Source organism: Chionomys nivalis, chromosome 17 (assembly GCF_950005125.1).
Source record: "Chionomys nivalis chromosome 17, mChiNiv1.1, whole genome shotgun sequence".
Classification (NCBI taxonomy): Eukaryota; Metazoa; Chordata; class Mammalia; order Rodentia; family Cricetidae; genus Chionomys; species Chionomys nivalis.
In genome coordinates, this window is record NC_080102.1 from 11,118,299 (window position 1) to 11,145,541 (window position 27,243).

At 34.2% G+C, this 27,243-nt stretch overlaps 1 protein-coding gene across 1 annotated transcript in view; it reads right to left on the reverse strand.

Moving 5' to 3' along the window:
- Positions 1 to 27,243, reverse strand: part of Csmd3 (CUB and Sushi multiple domains 3) — a 916,841-nt gene that overhangs the window by 434,325 nt on the left and 455,273 nt on the right. Inside the window, exon 13 of the mRNA XM_057791849.1 lies at positions 23,588 to 23,700. Coding sequence (XP_057647832.1) covers positions 23,588 to 23,700 — 113 coding nt within the window. The remainder of the gene's footprint in view (positions 1 to 23,587; positions 23,701 to 27,243) is intronic.

A 27,243-nucleotide genomic window follows, 5' to 3' on the forward strand; every position in this document is an offset into this window, starting at 1 on the left:
CTTATTGTGTTTACTTTATATAATTAGTTGCATAGAACTTGCATCTCAATGATATTACATTTTCTTATGTAAGTATATGTAATCTTTATTTTTCAGCACTAATTAATGCATGAGGTTTATTTAGAATAAGTTGTTTTTTTTTTTTTTTTTTTTTGGATTTTCGAGACAGGGTTTTTCCATAGCTTTTGGGTTCCTGTACTGGAACTAGCTCTTGTAGACCAGGCTGGCCTCGAACTCACAGAGATCCACCTGCCTCTGCCTCCCGAGTGCTGGGATTAAAGGCGTGCACCACCACCGCCCGGCTAGAATAAGTTTTTTTAAAGGGACATAAAATTGTGTGGATAGATAGGTGGGGTGCTCTAAGGAGACTTGAAAGGAGATAGTGATTGATGGTTCTGATCAATATGCAATCTACCAATATACAGATATTTCAGTGAAATAAAATTTTTATTTCAAAGAATAGTTTTGGCATATTTTGTAAGATATCTACCGCTGTCCCCATGGGGAGCCTATGATTGTAGGTTTTGTCCAGGTGCTCTGCATACATGCACATATGCCTCACATGTGTGTCATTATGACTTCTGTTTGTTTATGTTTCTTTGAGTTCCATCTAACTCAGAAAAGACTGAAAAATCAACTAATCAATTATATAATTATGACAGAAGTATTTTTAAAAGGTTAATATATTTGGAATTTATAAACTTCATAAAATGAGTACTTTCACGTGGCTACATAATGGATGTGTTTTTCCCGGGAGTAATAATATTATAAAGCCTGTTAATATATTAATTTTCTCATAAATTTTAACAATAGCCCCCAAATATAAAACATAGCTATTTTATCATTTTATAAAATTCAGCAGTCTGAGGCTTCAGCTAAAGCTACTATTGGAAGATTTCCAGCAAACAAGCAGAGATTAATTTAATATGTGCTTGATTCAATGTCTATGATCTCAGTATCCTGATTATACAACCTTTGTGTTAAATTTGGGAAGTACTCTGCTGCCCAACATTTCTTTTTGTACTTTGTCAAAATATTTTTCTTCCTTTAGAAACCCTCTATATTTTCATATATTTCAATCCACCATATGCTGTTGTTTAAACTAAACAAGAAATTAAGATAATGTGGAAGTTATGCGCTTACATTCTAAAACATGCATGGTATTACAATAAAAAAGTGTAAATAATAACACTAATTGTATTTTTTTGCTCAATATATTATTCAAGTTGAAATTATGTGATTGCTTGAATAGAATAGCCTCCATAGGCTCATATGTTCAAATTGTTGCTCCCCTGATGGTGAAACTATTTGGAAAGTATTAGGAAGTATAGAGTTTTTAAAGGAAGTATGTCACTGAGGGCTGGCTTGGGATTTCAAAGAAGTCACACCATTCCCAGTGTGTTTCTTTGGCTCCTACTTGTAGACCTAGCTGTGAATTCTCCATCATTCCTGTTACCATACCTTTGCTTAGCCATTTTGAACTCTAAACTTCTGAAAATGCAAGCCCACTAAAAGACTTTCTTTTATAGTTTGCTTTGATTAAGGCTTTTAATCACAGCTATAGTAAAATAACCAAGACAAATATTATGAATGTTCTCTTTGTCTGCTAATGATTTATTTAATATATGTGTCTTTTCCTGTAATGTCTTTATCATAACACCCCTAGTTAATTTTTCCCTTTTAGAGTAAATCCTTTGTTTCATGTACCACTGTTCATTTCTATTTTCAGATTTTATTTTTTGTATTGTTCTAAGTCTTCCACCACTTATCTAACATAATTCTCAGCTTCTTTAATTTTAATTATACAAGACTTTTCTTTATATATTTAATTTCAGTCTTTTTGGTTGTTTAGTTCAAGATTTTTATTAATGTGTGTGCTAGCTATTGTAACAAATAATATTATTGTTTATAAAAGATTCACTTTCTAAAACTCATTGGTATAATCCACTTCGGTCTAGGCTTGAGAATGCCAAGTCAATCAATGGGTTTGAGAGGATACAATACATTTGGAGTTTATATGGTAAAATTATTTTTAAAGTCTTTTATATATGGGTATATGTATATATTTTACTTTTAGTTTCTACAGTTTTAACTTTCCACGTAGTCTTTAGTATTCATTTTCTTTCATACCTCACACTTGCTCATTAAAATGAATATCACCCCAAATTCTTCCATAAAATCTCAAGATCTACAAAGCTAAATTTCCTATATATAACTTTATATCCTACTTTATGATATATAAGGAATGTCTTATCTCCTGTTTTTCTTATGTTTGCATTTTTACGCTTGTTGATTTAAATTTTTTTACCAGTAATACATCATAAGTAATTATCAAACAATATCTAAAATTAAAGAATCCTTTTATTGACGTGTACAGACTAAGTTCTTACAAATCACAAAATTCTGTTTTTCGGTTGTCCATGTGTAGCCAGCATAAGAAGAGACCAAGTCTGACTCGAAGAGCATAATGAAAGTGAGTCTCACAAGTCTGCGACTGGTTTGCCCCTGACTCAGGCAATAATCAATTATGAGAAAAGCAGTCAGTTTTTTTGTACCTCCACTTCCTCATCTTAAAAGAAATAAGCATTTTTCCCACAAAACATAAAAAGTATCTTCCTGTTTCTATAATTTTGCATTCCATGGTATTAGTATGCACTACTTTCCTTCAGAGCAGCGGAGGAAGAAGGCAGAGCAGAGGGCTGGAGAACTGCTTCCCCTTTCCCTTGATGATGCTGAAACTTCGAATCCTGACAGATTATAGATGTCTCCTGCAGGAAATTGCATATACTTTCCATTTCCTTAGATGTATCCAAGATCACTACTCTATATTTTTTCTTTATTTTGGCATATCTGTCACATGTCCTGATGATGTGGGATTCCCCTCTGCATGCCACGAATTAACATTCATTAACAACAACAACAACAACAACAACAAAAAAAAAACCTGCTTTGGGCCTATAGCAGGGCAGAACAGAGCTAGTCAGGAAAAACTTAACTGCATGCTGGAAGAAAGAAGGTGGAGTCAGGAGAAGCCATGTAACCCCACTGGAGAGAGACACTGGTCGAAACCTTGCCAGTAAGCTATAGCCATGTGGCAATAGACAGATTAATAGAAATGGGTTAAATTAAAACGTAAGAGTTAGCCAATAAGAAACAGTGATTTAATTAATATAGTTTCTGTGTGGTTATTTCGGGGATGAGCAGCCGGGCACAAACAAGCGGCATCATACAACATCCAGAAACTTTATCATCTCTTCCTCTAGGACTTGTTATCTTGTTCACATGCACATAATTCTGACTAATTCCCATCTTCAGGATAACTCCCAAGCCTTGTATCTCTTGCCATGTTCACAAATTTAGGAAATATTTTTCTTGAAACTTGTATTAAGAGCCTTGTTGTCATCCCCAAAAGTACATCATGTTTTCCTTCTTATACTAAAATGATGGTAAGTATTATTTTGTTGTCAATGCTAATCTGAAGACTGTGACTCAGTCTCTATGTTTTTGCTAAGTACTCTCTATTCCTTTTACAATGCTTTGTATATAGTCAAAATTGAATAAACACCATAAAACTGACAAAAAAAAAAAACCCAGAAAGTATTACTTCTAATTCCATGGCTGTACAAACCAAAGGTTAGTTCTTAAAACATGTTACGGTAAACAAAATTATATTTCAGAAGAGTAGTTTTCTCAAGGAACTTAAAGTATTAAGTATAAAATAAAGGAAAACAAACCTTTAAGCTTAAAAAGAAACAGTAACAGTAAGGGTTTATAAAAATAAATCTTTCTCAAACATCAAGCTTTCATAAGCCGTGCTTTAAAGCAAGTCCTCTTTATTCTGAGAGGCAGACTCAGAGGTTATGAATCCCACAATATATTACGTATTTTATAATTGTTCACAGGCAAGTAGAAGCATTTTTAAACACCGTGGGAGTGCAGTAATCCATATGAAATCAGTGCAAAGAGAAAAGACTCTACAGATCATAAAAGAACACAAAATCCAGAGGAGTGTTATGGGTCAGTGTTAACAGATCATAAGTGTTATCAAATATGGAGAAGATTTATCTCAGAATTTGTGCAAGCAATATCTTAGTAATGCTGTTTTACTTTACTACAATGAATGAATACTGACTAAAATAATCATAGACAGCCTAATGATAATAACAGCATTTAATTCATAAGATTATAAGAAAAAGAATGTGAGAACTTAAAGGAAAGATAGAGAGTTTTTAAGTCAACATTGTTACAGGTAAGACAGCTGACCTTATAGCAAACCTTAGGTCTGCTAAACACACAGAACAACACAGGGAAAAGAGCAGTGTATATAAATTAATTTGGACTCCACCAAGGATCAAATGTAATACATCAATGTTAATATTATACACATATATAACAAATAATTTATTTTGTAAGAAATTAGAATATTCAGCTTCTATTTCTAGATAACAAAGTGCTGTTTCTTTTGTTGGTATAAACCCTGAGTAAAAGAATATGAAATATGAAAGGTTTATCTTAGTATGATCTTCAAAATCTTTGCTCACTTCAGATTGAATTCTGCTCGATTGACTGGGTAGCAACAGAAAATACTTGGAAAGCTGATACCAATACAACTAAGGCTTACATGATTTAATTTTATTAATGTGAGTTTATACTATGAGAAAAAGTATAAGTGCATGAGATTGAGAGAATCATAGATATCAAATAAATTCTCACAATATTTTATTATTCACTCATTATATGTGTTTGGCTTTAATTAATAAACAGCTTTAGAATAATTTTTTTCTGAGTTAATTTTTAATAATAGAGTAATTATTTAATGTTCAATATTATTTAGGTTTTATATTAATCTCATTGAATTCTTTCTGGTATTAATGGAATACAATATTTATTTGAATGATAATTTGAATATGATAGATACTGTAATTGCTATAATATACAACAAAAGATCTATTTAGAGTCACTAACTAAAGAGACAAATAAGAATATAAATAATTAACTATTTAAGTGGATATCAACAATTATCTACTATATACATTTATTGAACACATTTTAGAATAGTCTCAATAAGAGACTATTATAAAAAATAAAAAGGAAACCAAAAGAATTCAAAAAGCACTTTCTAGTAGATGTACAGCAGGATATCCTTGTGATTTCAGTATACATTATCTTAGTGACAAAGATGGTGTTTTTATTATTTCTTTTAGGTTCAATTATATAATTGCTTTAACTTAATAACAACTATAGCATTTTCATTATTTTGTCATTGTAGTATCAATTTAAATGAACTTAATGACAATGATCTTATTTTTATTTTTTATTTTATTTTTAGAAATTATAAAATAATTATACCATCTCCTCTTCCTGTTACTCTCTCCAAGCTTTCCCAATTAACCCTACTTTCTTTCTTTCAAATATATGGCCTTTCCTTTCATTAATTGTGTTATATACATATACAGATTTTTTCCTTTCCTTCCCTTTTTTCCTTTTTCTTTTTTGTCTTTTTATTTCCTTTTGTTCTTTTCTTTTCTTTTCTTTCTTTCTTTCTTTCTTTCTTTCTTTATTTTGAGAAAGGGTCTCTCTGTGTATCACTAACTGTTCTGGAACTTTTATGTAGATCAGACTTTCCCTGAACTCACAGAAATCCTCCTTCCTCTACAACAGGAGTGAGAGAACCATTATAAACTCTTAATATGTTCATTTTATTTTATTATTGAGTTTTTAAAATTATTTAGTTAGGGTTGACAGATATACAAACAGACACATATACATGTGTATTCGTGAGCAAAAGAGTCTGTGAGTGTGTGCAAATGGGGAAGTGTGTGTATAAATATTTTCTTCTAGAGTGTGACAGCTGATATAGAGAATTAAACTGACAGATTCTAGCATCACAAATAAATGTCTGTGACAAATGATCAAGGTTAAATTAACCGAAGTCTAAAAACCCATCCTAAGTATGGACAGTATCATTCTAGGGTTAGGAATCCTGCCATTAACGCAAGTAAATAAAGCCCTACCACCAGCATTCAACTCCCTCTCTCTACCTGACTGAGGTTGGTTGTCAATGTCTGTTTCAAATTTCTTCTACCACACTGTCCTTACCTTGATAGTCTATAACCCTTGGACTATGATTAGCCTAGTCTTTCATTTTATTCTGAAGTTGTCTTTGCAAGCTATTTCTTTGCAATGATAAGACAAGTAGTTGAGGCATAGTCTATAATTTACCCTTTATTCTTCTCACAATTTCTTTTAACAACAATATACTTTTAACTGGTGTCCAGCTGACCCTCTATAGCACCACATAAAATGTCCCTTACCCTTTGTAACTTCAGAAAAGACATTTACTTTCATTCACCACCTATATCTAGTGCCATAGATCCTGCCTGATAACTGTATCAAAGGGAGTTTGCATTAGTTCAGGCCAACTTTATAGGGCCATGAAAGATTGGGAGAGATGAGAGTCATCATAATGTGGAGTAGTTCGGATGCAAGCTGGATGCAATGTAAGCATCTTCTCCCAAGCGTTGCCACTGTATTTTTCCTGCCATGATGGATTGCACACGACCTGCTCAAGGATGCTTGTGAATATGTGCTTCAACTTTCTTCCAAAACCAAGCCCTTGCAATGTTGGGTCATAGCCTTGGATTATAATCTAAAATAAACTTTTCCCCATGAAGTTGCCTTTGTAGTTATTCTGTTGCAATGTGACAGTAATAAAAATTTTAAATTTTATCTACAGTGGCTTTTAATGACATTATAATTTTAACTTGTAGATAGCCAAATGAGTCAAACTTTTTCTTGTCTAATATCATCATCTACTTCAACAACCATTACAAACCATCATATGTCTAGGTGATCGAACCACAGAAACTTATTTTACATGTCCACATACTGAGAAAACTTGTTCTGTGATACCATCAGGGGTAGACTCTGGTAGGGGTTTTTCTGGATTTCTGGTGGTTGATTTCTTTCCTGCTATTTATTTTGGAGAGGGGAAAGAGCAACACAAAATTGTTTTTCATGTTTCTCCATAATATCTCAATAATACTGTTATTCCCCCTTATTTAATTGAGAAAGTGGGAGTCTCAAGTCTGTTTGCAGCTGTTTTATGTAATAAGGACTGCTCTCTATTTCTTCAGAGAAAGTTTATAGTTACTAATAATGCTGGTTGTGGTAATGTGTAACTTTTGGGCCTTAATGAATTCCATTGCTATAGCTTACTTTTGTATCATGGGGAACAGTGTAAAGAAATAAGAGGCAAATTACAGGCAATGTAAAAGGAAACGAAAAAAGTGAGCCACCCCAGAATGAATACTAGCATCATTAAACTCATCTGACTCTAATTGCTTCTCCCATCCACCTTCTCCAAATCATATCATATTACAGGTTAGGAGGCCAATGTGGATTTTAGGGAGTGGTTAAACATACTCATTCCATAACTTAACACAATCTGACTTTTATGTAATACATGAGATATCTTCTTATTATTATTTGTGAAGGACATTTGGCTACATACTTCTTTCAGAGCCATTAAAATAATACATTTCTTCATTGCATTGATTAGGTTCTTTATTGCAAATCAACTGATTAAATGCCTTTAAATAAAAATGTAGATTATTAGCCACAGAAACTTTATAACAGATGAATTAATTGATGATTAATATTGTTTCTATTAATCCATATGATTGGAATGATAACTAAGTAACTCGGCCTCAGCATTTTAATTAAATACATAAGAACAAAATAATTAGTGCTACTTTCACAACATTTCAATCAATCACATGCTCTGAGCACAAACTTAATGATGCCATAACATAACTTATAAATGGCATTAAAACACAGGTGCTAAGATTAATAAAGACATTTGACCAAAAAGAATTTATACTGCTAGCAGAAGAGAGTTAAGGAATTATTCTATCATCTCCTAAAACAACAAAATTGTTTAAAATTAATTTACATATAAATACTATTTGTCTAAGATTACATTTTTATGTGGTGAGGGTATAACATTAGGTCCATGTTAGTATAATTTAAAAAGAAATACATTCATGAACCTTGAACTATTATGTAAACAGTATTTCCTCCCAGGTGAAACAACTAAAGAGCAAATAAGGCTGTATCAAACCTCATTTTTCTTTGGAAATGCTTATGGATAGAAACAGTTACTTTGCCTTAGATAAGAACTCTACAGCTTCATTTGAACAGGAGTCAAAGGTTATCTCTAGGAAGTGTTAAATGTAGGACTTTAAATTATGTCCCTCATGCTGCATTTTACATGGCTATTGACAGTTTCTTCTTTGTCTCTGATGGCTTTTTATTGACACAAAGTAATCAAAGTCGACACAAAGTAATCAAAGTCAACACTCTCCTGCTCCAAGTGAAATGACCCTGACCATTTACAGCCTCAGAGAAGACCTTTCCTTTCTTCTGGAATCTATATCAATTGCCCAGCTCCTGGTCTGATAATGGCATCAAAGGGAATTGTATTAGTTCAGGCCGACTCTATAGAGCCATGAAGAATTGAGAGAGATGAGGGTCATCAGAACCAAGGGTTGTTCTGTCAGTAACACCAAGGGAAAGGATCTGCTGAGCAAGGAAAACTCAATCTCAGCAAAGGAAGAGAAATTTATCCCTTGCAATTAGCACATACTCCTAAACTGTCAGCATAGAACAGTGGTTTCCTCATAATACTTGAGGTTCCCATATATTCAAAAAGTACAATCTGAAAAATATTCTTAAGAAATAATCTCCACTAATACAAGAAGATATTAAAGATGACATATGCAGAAAGAAAAAAAACATTAAATGCTAGCATTTTAACAGAAGCATCAAAATAGATTTACACTAAAAAAACCATTTTCTTTTTAATTAAATGTCACTCTTGTTCCTCAAGCTAAGCAATCATATTAATAGACCTTTCTGTAAAACTTCCATATCTTACAAATATAAGCTTAAAGAAGCACAGAAGAGATCATAGTTCAAATATGTAAACTTAGGTATGTGCCAAAATTTTATACAATATTATCAGAAAATTTAGCTAATATATAAAAACATTCTTTGCAAGGAATAAAAATAGTTTATGTATCGAGAAAAGTCTCAGGAACCCCTAAAGTAGTGACATGGTGGAATATTTGGTAATAATGTTAGGTAGAAAATTGTAAGACTAAAAGCTAAACTGAATTGCTTGAGGGGCTGGTGAAATGGTTCAGTGTGTAGAGGGCTTGCCACACGAGTGACAGGACTGAGTTCAGCTCACAAGCAATACCTGGGCAGAAGTCAGGTGCAGCCATGAGTGTCCATAGCAGTAATTCTGGGTGATAGAGGAAGTGTGACTATGTCTGTCAGGGGCTAAAGAGTTTATTGGAAAAGAAAAAAAAAAAAAGAGTTTATTGGAATCAGTGAGCTCCAGGTTCTGTAAGACCAGTGTCCCAAAAATATTCGAGAGAGCTACTGAATCAAGTATCCAGTGATGACTTCCACAGTCCATATACATGCATATTCAAAATTCAAAGTTCACACGTGAACACAAAAGGACAGCACATAGATAAACATACATCACACATGTACACCTACAGTGAAGAAATCTGAATTTCTGAGACTGTGTAGAGACTCGTATTTCCACGTATTACCACGTCTTGTACATGGTACCAAATGTCCAAATAATAAAGGCCTTGTCACTAAAAGAAGAGAGAAAAATTCCAGTTGTTGTCATTGTTCTTTAAGGGACTTTGAGAGTGACGGCATATGTCCTGAGATAGCTTGAAATGTTGGAAGGAACTGCATGATTTCCTGATGTGTGTGCTAAGTAAGCATCTGACATCACCAACCACATTTCTCCAGATGAGGTCACTTCACAACAATAAATCCTGTGTCTTTCAACCATTACTATTTGGACTTTCTTCAATAACAATGATTTCCTTTTTATTATATGCCTAATCATAAAATCATTATAAATACTAAGAAAACAATATGCTATACTTAAGTATTACCTAGATGTGAAAAGTAACAATTTTATTATATTGCTACAATTATGTAGCATTAAAAATTAAATTTAAAATGTCCTATCATGATATACAGCTATATAGAAAATATTTATCAATAAAGCCATTGTGACTAGTAAAGGCTCTACCTTTTTGAATAACATCATATTTAAACACATAGCATAAGGTACCTGAAGTTAAAAATATAAAGAAATTTTAATAAAAACCACAAATGCATAATTTCACTGATATTTGAGTAAAGATTGTAATTGTAAGCAATCCAATACAATTATTTTAAAATAAAAATAGAAGAGTAATTTTATAAGAATTTTCATGTATTTTTTCGTAGCAAGTAGCTGTGAAGAATTTTTACTTCTTGAAATTCCACTTACAGAGGATTTATGTGGTGATATTTTGTATGTGCTATAGCAAAGAAAGATTGACTGAAAATCCGAGTGTGGAGCTAGCCACACTAGTTAACCATCAAGGTCGGGGGGCATCTTTAATCCAAGCCCTCAGAAGACAGAGGCAGACAGATCTCTGGATCTCTGTGAGTTCAAAGCCACCCTGGGCTACTGGAGATTGAATTAGTCTAAAGAAAAAAATCAAGCCAAACAATGGTGGCTTACACTTTGAATTCCAGCATTAGGGAGGTGGGGATGAGGAGTGAGATGACCGGGAGGAGAGAGGAGCATAATGCTCGAGGAGAAAGGAGCTCAGAATTTAGTCTGAGGTTTCGTAGAAAAAGCATTCAGTCTGAGGATTCGTGGAGATAGGATATTGCCTCGCGTTGGTGTGAGGATTTGGTAGAGGTAAAAGCTCTCTCTAGTGACTGGCTTCTTTGCTTTGCTAATCTTTACAGGTTTTTATTATAAAGAGCAATTAGAATTTGCATTATAGACTTATAATCCCTCATCTGACCTCCAAGGGCACCTACATAAATATTTTGTGCATACACAAAACAGGCATGTACATACATCCAAATATATAAATGCTAAAAAATATTTCAAAAAGTAGTGGGGAACTTTACCCACAAAATAATTTAGAAAGAAAACCTTCAGAATTTATTAGAAGAGTAGTGACTTGTCATAAAAAGAAAATATTGTACAAGAGAATATACTGTGTTATAAATATGATATGGCAGGGCAGTTTTATTAGAAAATGATGGTTTGAACAATAATGGTACTAACAAACTAATGTCTATGCTTTATAGAAAGTACCCAAACTAAGCAGGAAAATAAATATCAGATGAATTAAGATGGCAGAAATCAGAGTCTGTAAACAATATATGGAGATAAGTGTAAATTAAGCCAAAACTTGTACAGTCTCACAACACTCTACTCCTCCAAATCAAATTCCTAAACCTTAACCTAGCACAGCCTTCCTTGCCCTCACTACACCATCTGTTGGGCATAGCCCAGATAATCCTCTCTAACCACCCCTCCTGCCCCCAGTTCCTTGCTTTATCCTACCCGGCATTCAACTCCAATAGGTTTTCTCTGGGATCCCAGAGTCCATGCCGGTTTAGGAATCAGGTAGTACAACTGGACATCCTCACTCTCCCTCCCTTATTCTGTGTACAATCCTCCAATCTCATTCCAAGGTCTGTAGCAGAATATTGTGGCCTCTTCTCACTCTGGTCTCATTCTCAGGGGATTAAGAAGATCCTGGTGCAACACTTTACTCTCCTCCTGCATGTAGAACCTCTATCCCCTTATATCACTAGTCTATCACCATTCTTAAATGTCAGCTCCCAATACCAAGGAACACATTTAAGACCCAGTAACCACACCTACCTGGACCTCAAAAAAATTACTACAAGCTACAACACTTTTCTAAGAATCATAGGGAGCAGGATAATTCAAGAGGGAAAAAAGCACCTATCCAACAAAGAAAACACAAGAGATCAGCACCTAGAACTACAATTGTCACAAACCCAGGTCCCTGAGATGCCATTCTCAAAACACAGTAACTGCAACGACAATACTTCTCCAGTGTTGCCCAGAAATCTACTATAGAAGGCCCTGATTATTACAACACAGGTGAAGCATGAGGCAAACCAATATCTATACATTAAACACAAGAAAACCCAAGTCCACAAAAGTATCAGTACTTTATCTAAAATCATATATAGACCTCACATACCAAAAGGGGAGAAGTCAATACTGCTAATAGGCAAATAATCCATACACAGAGTGAACAGAGAAATGCTGGAAATAAAATAAATTATAAACCAAATGAACTTCACAGATGTTTACAGACTATTTCATCCAAAATATAAAAGAATGTATCTTCTCAGCTTCTTGAGGAACCTTCCCCCATAATTTACCATGTACTCAGACACAAAGTCGGTCTCAAGAGAAAGAAGAAAATTGCACCAACACCAGGCATTCTACCAGCCCACCATAGATTAAAGCTGAATAGGCTAAGAACAGAAACCTTACAAGCTCGTGGAAATGGAACAGCTCACCTCTAAGTTAAAAATTGGTGAAATCTGACATGAGGAAGAAAATTAAAGACATTCAGAATTGAATGAAAAGGAATACACAACATGGCCAAAGTTACAATACAAAAATGTTCTAACAGGTAACTTTATAGTACCAAGTGTGTACATTTAAAACCTTGGAGAGATTAATACTAGCAACACAGCAGCTCTTCGGAAAGCTCTAGAACAAAAAGAAGACATCACACCCTAAAAGAATAGATGGCAAAAAGTAATCAGACTTAGGACTGAAATCAAAATAATAGAAACAAGCAAATAAACAAACAAAAAAAGAATCAATGAAACAAAGACTTGGTTCTGTGCAAAAATTATTAAGATTGACAAACTCTTATCCAAATTAACTCAATGGAGGAGATAACATATCCTAGTTAACAAAATTAAAAATGAAAAGGGCAACATAACATCAGACACTGAGAGAAAACAGAGAATCATAAAATATATATTAAAAACTTGTACTCAAACATACTGGAAAATCTAAAAGAAATGGATAATTCCTTCAAAACAGACCACTTGCCAAAATTAAATCCAAACTAAACTAGTTTTATGATTCCAACAGACCTATAACTTCAATGAAATAGAAGTTGTAATTAAAAGTCTTCCAACCAAAGAAAGTCCAGGACCAGATGGTTTTAGAATAGGATTCAACAAAAGTTTCAAAGAAATGTTAATGCCAATACCTCTGAAATTATTCCACAAAACAGAAACAGAAGGAGCAGTGCAGAAGTCTTTCAACAAGTGTCTGATTACTCTAAAGCCCAAGCCATATAAAGAACCCACAAAAATGAGAATTACACATGTTTCCTTATGAAAATAGATTAAAAATATTCTCAGTGAAACTCTTGCAAACCGAAATTAAGCACCCAATGAAAAGATTATCAATAATGATCAAGCAGGCTTTATCCTTAAGATACAGAGAGCCTTCATCATATGTAAACTATACCTGCGGTCTATATATAAAAATACACAAAATCCGTGTGTTCATCTCATTAAATGCAAAATAGATCTTTTACAAAATTGTTGGTAAAAGATACAGAGATTAAGAATACAAAGGGCATGTTTCCACATAATAAAGGTATTTTAGAGTAAGCCCAGTTAGCATCAACTTAAAAGGAGAGGGACTCAAACAATTGCACTAAAATCAGGAACAAATCAAGGTTGTCCACTTCCCATCTACCTATTCATAATAGTACTTGATGTAGTAGCTAAAGCAATAAGGCAACTGACGGAGATAAAAGGAGATTGAAACAGGAAGAGAAGAGACCAAATTATCTTTATCCATGGATGATATGTTTTACATAAGTCACTCTAAAAACTACTGAGAGACTCCTAGAGAATGTAAACACCTTGTTATTCTTAGCCATCAGGGGAAACCAAAATTTCTTTGGGTTTTCATATTGCACCCTTTCAAAGGTCTAGGATCAATAAGTGACAGCTCATGATGGTGACGATGTGGAGTAAGAGAAACGCCTCTCTGTCACTGCTGGGAGTGGAAACTCATACAGCAATTATGGAAATCGGTGGGGCAGTTCCTCAGGAAGATGGGAATCAATATCTCTCAAGAAACAACAATACCATTCTTGGGCATATAAGGAAAAAATGCTTCATCTTACCACATTCATTTGCTCAATTACATTAATTGCTGCTCTATTCATAATAGCCACATATTTGAAACAACATACACATCATGTTCCTCAAAACAAAAATAGATACAGAAAATATGGCACATGTATATAATGAAGTATTATTCAGTCTAAAAAAACAAAGCAAATAATGAAATTTGGAGGTGAATTGATTGCATAAGAAAAAACAAGTCATGAGTGAGATAACCCAGATCTAGAAAGCTAAATATGGTCTATATTCACGTATGTGTTATGAGATATTTGTATGTTGTGTGAAGATCTATTTGCTGTGATTGGTGTAGTGGAAAGGTGAATGTTTAATAGCTAGGCTGGAGGTATAGGTGGGATTTCCCAAGAGAGAAAGGAAGAGAAAAGAAATCTAGAAACATAGGAGACACAGAGAGGATAAAGGAGGTAAAAGATGGAAGGAGGGAATATCATGTGATGAATTGTAGTTCAATATAAATGAGTTAATCTATAAGAACTAGTTAGGAACAAGCCTAAGCTATAGGCCAAACTTTTCTAATGAATAAAATGTCTTGGTGTGGCTTTTTGTGAACTGGAGACCCAATTGAAAGTCCAATTACTCTTATATGTGGATATTAGCTATAAAGGAAAGACAACAAAGGTACAATTCGTAGAAGCACAGAGGTGAGTATTTAAGGCACTGGGTAGTGGAGAGCAAATAGTTCCTCCTAGGGAAGTGGTATAGAATACACACTTATGGATGGGTTGAAGGTGGTAAGAGATTAGAATGGGAGGATCAAGTGTGGAAAGGGGAAGATGTTTACAAAAGAGAGAATATGGGAGAAAATATCTAAAAATTAAACAGCATTTGAAAGGTGGTATGGAAAGCTAATACAGTAGAAGCCTTCTCACAGATGTACATCTTTGAAGGCAATATAAATGTAATCATGTAATGATGGGAGAGACAGTGCCACATCTGGCCATCTCCTGTTACCTAGTGAAGCTTCTAGTACCAAGCATTAAATTATAACGAACTGAGTTTTTGGCTAAATGAGTTCCATTGGAATCCCCAAACGACTGACGCTGTTGTTGATAGCTTGCTCTTCACAAACTGATGCTAACATCCAACTGCTAAAGGCTACACCTTACAACTTAATGAACATAGAGAATTGGCCATGTGCCTACAATAACACCTTCACTCTCCATGCTAATATCTTTGGTACAGAAAGTTATTGTGCACATTACCAAAGAGAAAACATAAACACCCACACAGTCACAAATTCTCTGATCTTCACTGGTGTCCTACCTGTAAAATATTCTAGTTTGGTGGTGGCACAAATTATGTGGGATTAAACAACCAATATTTTATTTGACTGAAGGCCTATTCCATGAGATAGAACCCTATGTTGGACTGCTTGGCTTCATAAGAACCATAAAAATAACCTACAACGCTTTGTTCATACCAAGCTCTACTGTTCTAAAAAAATTGTAGCCATAAAATGATTGCAAGTAATATTCTGCTTTATTCATAGTTCAGTCAACATCTTGCTTAGCCTTCATCACGGAAGCTTCCTCCTGGAGCAGATATAGAAGCCCACAGCTGAACACTATGAAGAAAGTAGGAGACCTTGGAACATTCAGTCCTAAAGAGAGCATCTCAATTAAATCCTTCCCCTAAGGGCTCAGAGAAGTATGGAAGAGGAGAAAATAAGAATGTAACAGCCAAAATGTATGTGGGATATTAAGGAAATAAGGCCTTTTATATCAACAAGAATAACACATGTATGAACTCATAGATTCAAGAAGAATACATGGGTCTGTGTCGGGCACCCTGCCCCTGTGTCTGCGCTCTGTGCGCTGGCACTCAGTTCGCGAGCTTCGGGCAAAGGGGCTGGAGGTTAAAATACACAGACACACACAGACAGAGAGACAGCGACAAGGGTCATCCTTGCATTCCCCAAGAATGCCCCCTTTATTGTGTTCTGGGGCAGATTATATAGAGATAGCTACGACCCAGCCAAACCCACCAGAAACCACTCTTATGTCATCAGGAACTCCTGAAGGTCTCGTGCTCAGAGCAGCTGTAGGCCCTCAGATCAGGGGATTACAAGAAATTCAGGATCTGGGGTCTCACTGCTCCCAGCAGGTCTGCATTGTGTATACCAGAGAGGGTCCTTGAGTTGATAGGAAAAGTGGACACATGTCCCCATCTCGAAACCAGAAGCATTTTCCAGTTAGAAACTACTTTCATTTGAAATTTTAGTTATCTCCAAAGGAGTATCTCTAGGTAAACAATCTACTCCTAAGTGGAGGCTTCATGCCCAGAAAGAGATGGACAGCAGAGAGTGAACTCAAATGTATCTTGGAGGGTTCTTGTTTTATAATGGCATGTCAGGGCTCTCCCATGCTTTTTATTTCTATTTTTATTTTATTCTTTCTTTTTGTCCTAACATCTTTTTTGTGTATAAATTATGGCACCAATTTATTGTTTTTGTGGAATTCCTGAATGTAGAAATGATTGGGTCTCTGCTTCATGTATCTCCTCTTGGGCTCTTTTCTGCTTGTTTTGGATATTTTTTGTTTTTTGTCTACTTCTTATGTGTCTATTTTCTTGTTTTATTATATTTTATTTTATTATTATCCTGTAGAAGCCTATTATCTAATGAGAAAAAGAAAAGGGGTGGATCCAGAAGGGATGGGTGGTAAAAAGGAACCAGGAGGAGTTGAGGTGTGAAAAATGATAATCATAATATATTATGTAAGAAAAAATATTTTCAATAAAAAGAAACAAAACCTCACCACATATAAACCAGGGACTTTGAAAAACTGACAGTTGATTGCTATAAAAACAATAATAGTTTTTATAGAAAATAAAGAATTATTAATGTCAGTGTAATATATAATAATTAAGATAATAAAACAGTCATTATTAATTTTTATGTGCCCTTGAAGTGCATACATTTGATTAAGATTACAATAATTTCCAAAAGTCACTGTGAAAGAGGAGAATCTGGTGGTTGTATGCCAACTGCCTCTCATTAGGTTTTTCAAGAAAAGAAAATTTATCTAGAAGTAACCTTGGGAGAGGGTTGAATGGGAGGAACAGGCAGGGATGAGAGCGGAGAAATATGTAGAGCTCAAAAAATCAATGACAATAAAAAAGCAAAATTCTCTAAATTATGAGGAAAAAGAAGTTGACTTAATAAAACTCATATACTTTGGAATTGCTGCCTGTGATGCACATTCAAGACTGAGAAACATGGTGGTGAGATTTCTTCCATAAGTAATATATGGCTTCATTTTTCATTTTGAAAGAGAATATAAATAAACCCTGCGGTGCATTTTTTGGAGAGACTCTAATCACTTTCTTTTCATTTTGTTTATTTGCCAATATTACTATTATTGTTTGATTATTGTACTTGTGATCAAACCTACAACCTTATGCATGCTGAGCAAAAGCTCTATCACTCAGCTATACATTTATTACTTTTCTAATTTTCAGTTTTCTTTAGACAGTGAGACAGCGCTACACTGTCTAACACATGTAGATTTTGAAACCTTGCGTGCTATCCTGAAGACCTACCAGAGTTAAGGACATGTACTACTAAACCTACACTTTTGTTCATATTTTGTAGTAATGGACCTCATTTCAACAAGACAGACATTGAAAGGAAACTAATAAAAACCAATAATTACCCTTTTATAAAGCAGAATAATTTCCAAAAGGATATGAATCAAGTGACTAATAAATCTATAAAGACCTAAAGCCTATTATTATCAAAAATAACAATCTAGACCTTGATTAGGTATAAGATGAGAAACAATGCAAAATCATTAGTTTTCTGTTTTAGGATTAGAAAATTGTCCTGATTTTGTGCTTCTGGAGAGAAGGAAATAGAGGATATAAGAAATAATTATTTATTTTCTATTACTCATATAATTATCCTTACTTTTTACAGTTACAATATTTATTCTATTTATATTTGACAAAATTAAATACTCTATCATCTATACTATCTTCATGAGTCTAAAGTTTCATATCTAACATCTTTTATCATAACTAAGGAAAACTATAATTATAGCTGTTTAGTCTTCAACTTCATCACCTATGCTCTACAAAGAAACACAATAAACTCGTTGGTTCTCTGGAGTGACCTTTAACATTTCCACCACAATTCTCTAGGTGGAAAAATACATTGATTTGTTATTGGGACCTTAGAAGTGCAGACACTGCTTAGGATCTTACAAGTGCAGACACTTGAAGGAAGTTTACCAACAAATTTTATAGGGAACGTTCTCCTTAATTCATTTGAAGATAGAAGTTATCAGGTTCTTTTAATAATAAAAGTTATATGTATCCATCTTCTTTTGAAAATTAGTCCATTCAAACAAAATAAACTAACAATTTTACACATACTTACACAAAAACACTTATTTCAGCTTCATAATCTTCATTGTTATGATAAAGTCAAAATTTAAATGACTGTGTTTAGTTTGAGATCTGTCTTTTTTAGAATATTATGTATTTCTTGATAAGAATTCCACCTCTCTGGTTATATTAATCACAAAAAACAAAGAAACAAAACACATTGTAGAGCATTATTATTTACAAAAACAACCTCAAGGGGAACAAAAACACAACAGTGTAAAGAAAAATACAAAAATAGAAAAGAACTGAAAAAAATGAAAGAGATTAATAGGTGAATTTTTATAAATGTGAAATCTATATGTAAATATTTATAGCATTTAAAACAACCGTAAGCACTATATGCAACTCCTTCCAGGAAACCTCTTAAAATAGTAATGAAAAATTAAAGATTATTACTTTCATCACTAAGTACATCTTTTGTAGTAATGTTTTTTAATTATAATAAAAAACTTTGGGTTAAAGTCATGTAACTGCATAATTGCCAGACTTTTGCTATCAATCTATCTCATCACCAACATGTGTCCCAATTACTAAAACTTTTGAAACTAAGCAAACAGTGTCATCTCTCGTCTTCAGCTTTTCACTGAGGCATCAAGACACTTCAAATCATAAAAATTAATGACTCTAAATATTTAAGAAAAACAGTCATCTTTAATGAAAATATTCCATTTAAAATTATAGGTCATCCCATAAAACCAGCTGGCATCATCAAAATTTTAAGCACTCACCATTTACTTAAGTTAAAAGCTATTTCAAAATTTAAATGTATAAATAAATTTAAAATTCTGTTAAGATTTATGAAAATATAGTTTTTGAGGCCACAGTCTATAAACACAAATGTACTATATTCAACCCACCAGAACTTTTAAAAATGCCTAAACCTGATTCAGACCAATTACTTTATCTGTAGTAAAGCTATAAAGTCATTTCCTTGAGAGGGCTATTGCAGTGATATTATGAGGTCATTTTCATGCTTATCAAAGTGCATAACCTTGTTACTGCCAGTTCTTGCTCTAGAAGAACGCAGCCATACAGCTGAATTGAAATGAGCCAGTTTTATGCCCATTTTTTTTTTAAGTTTTATTCTTCTTTGTTATATGGCAGCCACAATTTTTCCTCCCTCCACTCCTCCCAGTGCCCCTCCACCTCCCTGCTGAACATGGCAAAACATAGAATAGATTTTGCTGTTGGAATGGGGACAGGTGGGCATGGGAACAGAAAAGGTCATTTGGGGTCCAGGGATGAAGAGAGAGTGTGCTAGAAAAGACGACTGGAAATAGGGGATATTTGGAATTTTGGAATCTAGTACACTGAAAACTCCCTAGAATCTGCAAGGGTGACTAGCAAAGACTCCTTATAATGGGGAATGTGGAGCTTGAACCAGTTATCTTTTATAACCTGGGAAAGCTTCCCACAACGGGACTGGAACTACAATCCAGCCACAAAGTCTTCAGCCTACAATATATTCCGCCTGGAAGATGTCCTGGGATAATGGTGGCACAGAAATAATAGGAGTGGCCAACAATTACTGATCCAACTTGAGGCCTATGCCACAAAGGAAGCTCATTCGTGACACTGCTTGGATGACCAGGAACCAGAGACTGGACTGTCTAAAGCCAAAGAAGACAACCAAACAGGACTTGGAAAAAAGAATTCAATGAAATGTTTACTAATGATATACTGCTATACTCGTGGAAAAGGGCTGGAGGATTTGTAGGAGTGAAGAACATCAACACTGCCCAAAGAATGAACTAATCAGGGCTCGTAGAGGATCACAGAGACTGAAAGGACTATCACAGACCATGTATCTCTACATGGACATTTTGGTTGTGTAGTTGGTTGTTCTTGTGGGACTCATAACAGTGGAAGCTGGGCTTGTCTCTGACTCTTGGTCCCAGTACTTGGGACCTATTCCCTCCTACTCGGTTACCTCCTCCTGTCTTGATATATAGGTTTGTGCCTAGTCTTACTAATGCCTCTAGATCTCTAAAATGAGATCTTATGAGTTTTAGAATTCTGCAAATATTTCATTTAAAAGAATCAGGAAACTACAAGGAACATTTTAAAATATAGCCAGCATTTGAAATGTGTTAAATTTTGTCATTTGGTTTGAGTTGTCCACACAGTGTGTGCCCTTGTTATGATTTTATGTATCTGCTGAGACAATGGGAGATCATTAATTTAACTTGACATATTTGGTATTCCCCATGTTATCCACACTGATTAGCATCTGCAGCATCTGCTTCTAAAAATCCTTCAAGTTCACCTGGGACATAATATTCGATAATTGAAAACAGCATGGAGTCTGCGAAGTTAGACTCATGTCTCTATTCTGCAGCAAATTAATGAGTCATCGTGTTCATTCATTCATTCATCTTCCATTCATATATGCACAAATGATGGCATGATCACATTTTCTGAGAATGGCTTCAGCTTTTGAACAAAGTTGAGTTCTTATCATTATAGCGCTTACATCTTAGTAGTTTAATATGAAATATGAGTAACAGTTCCTACGTCTTGCAATTTTAATGCAATCTAATGGATTAATTTAGGAACAAAGATTGGGATATCCAAGGAACTGGATAAATATTCATAATCCTTTGATGATTCTTTAGTCTTCTAAAATGAAGGTGAAAATATATCCCTAAAGTTACACACTATTAGTAGAAACTAAAATGGTTATTAGATAGAACTTTTTAATTTTATTACTTTGTCTGTTTTGCTTCTTTTCTGGTTAATATTCAATGGAGATAATGGCACTTCAAAAACTAAATTAAGGTGTTTAAGGCCACTGGGAAAGGTAAACATGAAAGATTTATTTTTTTCAGATGGCACTTCCAGAGCTGAATCTTGAATCATTGCTTGAGTATGCTATGGCCCAGTGTTTGCTGATGGGAATGCAGGGCCAGTAAGTTGTACTTCTTTTGTCTGATTATATAGTACTTGTTTTATAGAATATGTCAAAAATAACAAGTGGTCTATTGTGAAAGTAGATTTAAGGTAGACATTAAAAATGTGACATGATTGAACTTGTTCCACAAACAAGAGTAGGTAAAATAATGGGCTAAAATTAGACACAACCATATAATGTATCCAAATACATATTGATGAGTTAAGATAGTAACATATAATTTGGTTAAATCAGGGTTTTGAGGAGAAAATAAAGGGGAAAATAAGGAAGATCAGCATTGGCAATGAGTCTGGTAGATTAGGAGAAACAAGATAGAGATGAAGAAGAAAGATAAGGTCAATTTTCAGGTACAACTTCTTGAACTGATTTCAGATCTGTCCTGCCTATGGATATTTATATATCAATTCTTTGTATTTTTTGTTTGTTTGTTTGTTTTTTTTTTTTTTAAAGACAGGGTTTCTCTGTAAGTTTGGAGCCTGTCCTGGAACTAGCCCTTGTAGACTAGGCTGTCCTCAAACTCATAGAGATCCGCCTGCCTCTGCCTCCCGAGTGCTGGGATTAAAGGCGTGCGCCACCACTGCCCAGCTATTCATCAATTCTTACATGATTTTTAGGTTCCATCACTGAATTATTATCTTATTGAGAGAGAGAGTCCTTGCTTGTTTTTAAATTCAATGACATATTCAATAGTTGACATGAAAGAAGATCCGTGGAAGAACTTGTAAGCACTATTATTGAAACCAAGGAAAGGAGGAATAAATAACACAGAGATGAATTTCTTTACAATGTACTCTACCCTTGATCAGCAGTAAAGACGGGAACTGTAGACATGTCTGTAGAATCCCCTGCACCTACAACCTCAACCGGCATGTCAATAACTTTCTAGTTGAAGCACCACCATTAATGATTAATAGTTTCTGAGGTTTGAGCAACTATAGATTTTATGACAAATCTTTCACAGGGTTGAAGAAATGATGAAAAATTACGGGAGTGCAAGGACACTTATTTCACTTTTCTGTTAAAAGAGGAAAGACAAATCAAGGAAATAGTTCCAGCAGAACCTGACTTGGTTTTGCAGCTGTAAATTTAATTTATTTAATCAGAAAAATGTGCATTTTAATTGGAGCAGGAATGCATTTTAAACCACAGCCAAGTGAACCTCTTTTATTCAACTGACATCCATACAGATTTCCAGACCTCTTCAAATTAATATAGTACTAAATTTAGTCACAAGTAAAAAACACAAAATGAATGTGTCCTGTCTCCCAGACAACATCACACGTTCATTTCATATGTCCAGATACAAAGGAATGACAGTGCTTAAAATGGGAAACTGATTGAAATTATATTTTTGCGAGTAAGAAAAAGAATTCACAGCCATTGTTAATTGGTAAGATGGAGAATAATTATTTTTGCTACAATAGTAACAATGAACTCAAACTATGTAACATTCTATCGGTCTCATTCACATGTACCTTCCTAGATTCAGATTTATTTTCATTTATTGGCATTTACATTTTTCAGATAGAATTTCTCCTTTGTATTTATATTTTTATTGTGTGTTTATGTTGAATTTAAAACAAACAATATGAGAGAAAATGTTTATGATTTTGAACTACATTTGTCTATCATAAATGAAACTAGGACAGGCTTCACATTCAAAAACAGCTGATTCTTATTCATGTCAACTCTAACGATGAGATGGCAGAAGTGATTTAAAAACAAAGTAATGTCACTGACGTATTTAAAAGTGACGCTCAACACTAACATGATATATTAGAACTTATGGATTACTATATATATTCAGGTATTTTAAGAATTAATTCATTTACATATATATTTAAGTATTTAATAATAGCTGTTATTTGAAACAAATTATTAAAAAGACATCAATTCACAGTCTTTTTTAGTGAAAGTCAGGCAGTTCAGAATAATGAAGCATAGGATGAGGGTTTAGGCATAAAAAAATAGACAAATTTTAAAGGAAAGCTCATCTTATTTAAATATATGTAATATGTCGGCATCTACCATGAAAGAGAAAATGATTTTTTAAAACATATTTTTCATGGAATTATAGAAACAATATCTCCCTTCACTTTGCAGATGCAATTAAGCTTGGATTTAAATGTATTCTCTGACTCTATTGTGACAGCATATTTTCTACAGACCATCCATCCTTACCTTTGTAGTTAACCTTGAAGCCAACAGATCCAACACTTTCGTCCGTTTGAAGATGCAGCCACATTTGACTTCTCATGCTCACTATCAGGTCTGGCACAAAGCTGCCAGTCAGCCTGAGAAAGAGATTGACAAAAGATGGAGAGACAGGTTACTAAAGTACCCTTTGCATGAAAATTATGAGAAAGGTACCCATTACTGCTTTCTATATTGGAAGAAAGCAAAACTTCAAGTTTACAGGGCTGTGTGTGATGTAACGTGAGAGATAAACCACCAAGTTTAGTGATCAAACTTTATAATTTAAAAATACCATTTCATGTGTTTAACTAGGTTAGATCTTTCATATCCCTGAGGTAAGATTACTAGAGCATCAGAGAGTTTTATGCTTCCTTTTGAACTAAAAAGGGAAAGTAGATCTATGATCTTTAAGCATTTTTATTCCTAATAAAAAAAATCTATACCATTTTAATCTTCAAGTTCCAGAGAATTTTGTTGCAGATGTTTTGAGTACTATTGAAGTGTTTTGCAAACAACAAATCCCCAAGTGATATACCTTAACTCTGTAGTACTTATACTGAATACATGATGCTTTATATAATTACTCTCATATTGGGTACAGTGGATAGTCTTAAGTCAGCTTGACACGAGCTAAAATCATCTGCAAGAGGAAACCTCAATTAAGAAAATACCTCCAAAAGATCAGGTTGTAGGCAGGACTCTAAGACATTTTCCTAATTAGGGACTGAAGGGGGATGGTCTAACCACTTGCAGTGGTGCCAACCCTAGGGTGGTGGTCCTGGGCTCTACAAGCGAGCAGGGTGAGCAAGTCATGAGCAGCAAGTGAGAACGCATCACTCTTTCATTGCTTTTATAATGGCTGCTGTCTCCAGGTCCCTACTCTGTTTGAGTTCCTGCCCTGACTTCCTTTGATGATGATATGGCAGAGTAGAGGCAAACATTTCCTCCAAACTTGCTTTTGGTCATGGCTCATCATAGAAATAGTAATCCTAACTAAGACAATGCATGCCTGTTTATACATTTTCTATTGCTAATGGTGTCATTTAAAGGAACATACCTCTCACCTGATGTAACCTCTACGCACGAATGACGCCCATTCAGTAATGTGCTGTTTTTGAACTATTGAAAAAAATTACTTCATATTCCCTCGCACATTAAAAATGTATCATATAATTGAACAGAAACCAAGGGTCAAGGAAGGATGAAATCAAATGAGTAAATCAGATATAGGGAGATGGGAGAAGACTCCATCAAGAATGCAAACTAGGGAAAGTAGTCTTACTATAGAGTAATATTTCTGCTTATTGATTTTCAATTTTATACTAAAAAGATAGATTTTTTTCAACAGAGAAATAATATAATTGCCTACTAAATGTTAAAACCACAAACATGCCTACAACATTAGCTCAGGAAAGAAAATACAGTTTCCTTTCACAAAAGGATTAGAAAATAATAAAAGAGAAAAAAATTTCCACTTGATCAACTTAATTCCCTTCTTTTATTTTTCCTTCCCTCACTCCCCTTCCTTTTCCCGTTTTCCAAGCTGTTTGCTTTGCAATATGTTACTGGTAATGACTTGCAGATAATGCAATCTTAACTTGTTTTCTTCTAAGTATTTGAGTTCAAAACTCCTGTATCTAAAGAAATACTGTTGGGGTCATTAATAAAGAAAATCTTTCTATCAAAAAAAAAAAAAAAAAAAAAAAAAACAGGAGAGGAACATTCTCAGAGAAGACTATAAACACATCTCCTGCCAGATCTGTTAACTAATGAAGGCGAGGTTAGCATGGATGATCACTTACTTAAACAGAGTCTGGAAATAACAGTGAGTAGTCCTGCTCTAGAGATGACTATCAAAACCACAAAGGTGAAAGTTTAAATACTATGTCTTAAGTATAGTAGCATCAACAGTGCCCCTCCTGAGACAGTTTATGAAATTAATCATGGAGGAAGTCAATAAAATATTTTATTTTTTTTCCAGAGGTTCTATTTTTTCTTTTTTTTATGTTTTCTTTTTTTATTAATTAATTTATTTAATTATTAAAGATTTCTGCCACTTCCCCGTCACCACCTCCCATTCCCTCCCCCTCCCCCAATCAAGTCTTCCTTCCTCCTCAGCCCAAAGAGCAAGCAGGTTTCTCTGCCCTGTGGGAGGTCCAAGGACCACCCACCCACATCCAGGTCTATTAAGGTGAGCATCCAAACTACCTGGGCTCCCACAAAGCCATTATGTGCAATAGGATCAAGAACCCATTGCCATTGTTCTTCAGTTCTCAGTAGTCCTCATTGTCCATTATGTTCAGCGAGACCGGTAATATAGTTGTGAGTTACATATGTTTAGGAAGAACACTGAGATAGGGAAAGTATTGTGATACATTAGATTGTATTACCTTTCTGCCTGTAAAAGAATTATAAATTTTATGATATAAAATCTTTATCTGTCTTGACACTGCTTACTTGATGCATGTGTATATATGCATATGCACATATATTATATCTAAATGTATACTATCTTAACCTTTAAAGTTTCACAGACTTTCATTAAAATATTTGAATGCTGTACAAATAATAAAAACACATTGCTAAAACATATTTCTCCCAACTCACATTTAGCAAATAATTTGTCTGTCTGTCTCTCAATCTGTCTATCACCCTTAACAATACTCTCTTCTCACAGGAAATATTATTGAAATAGCCTTTGTCTTGTGGATTTTCAGTGTGGTATGATAGAATTTTGGTGAGATACTGGCTATGGTGTCTTGAGGTAAGTTTGGAAATGAGCAAATCTTTACAAGAATGAGAATTCAAACATAGATTCGGGACAAAAAGTAAATTGACTAAGTCTGAAATCTGTGTATGAGCCTAAGTATATACAATGTTTTAGTTTTACTATATCCAGCATGCCAACCTTCTATGTTATGGTGGTTATTCAAATTGTTTTATTTGTTGCATTGCTTTGTGTGTTTGCCAATTCTGAACTGTGCTAATAGCCAGAGCCTATAAAATGGTATGTTGCCAGTTCACAAACGATACCCATGGAGGGTCAATTGCACCCTTTCTCCTTACTCTCTCATGGATCTTGTATTTCTTAATCTCCAGTTCACCCCCAATTAAGGGTACTAACAACTCAAACTAGTGAAACCTACACTTGACATGAAAACACAGATATCAAACTCCCATGTGTCAGTCACATTAGATCTAGAAAATGATAGATTATAAATCTCAGGTTTCTCTAGATGAATAGAAGGATTTTTGAAGATTACTAACTTGTATAAAGTTACATGCCAGGAATGTCTTTTGTTCCTGGAGCCACCTGTATGATGTAGAAACAACAAAGAGATAAAAATATTTCTTCCAGTTCCTATGCTGCTTTAAGCCAGACACAAGACTCCATGATTTCATTTCCAGATTGTCATAGAACAGGTAGAATTGCATTTTTGTCTGGATCAGGTCAAGCTATCTATGTGACATGATTCTATCTGCTCCTTTAATGATAGAGTGAAGTTTAGTTTTCTTTGGTGAAGTCAGCTTAGCAGATTTCCTATTGTGCACATCACATTATAGTTTAATACATATTTAATAAGAAAACTGCTTCATTTTCCCCTTATTTTGTGGGGAAGATTCACTGTACTTGTGTGTGA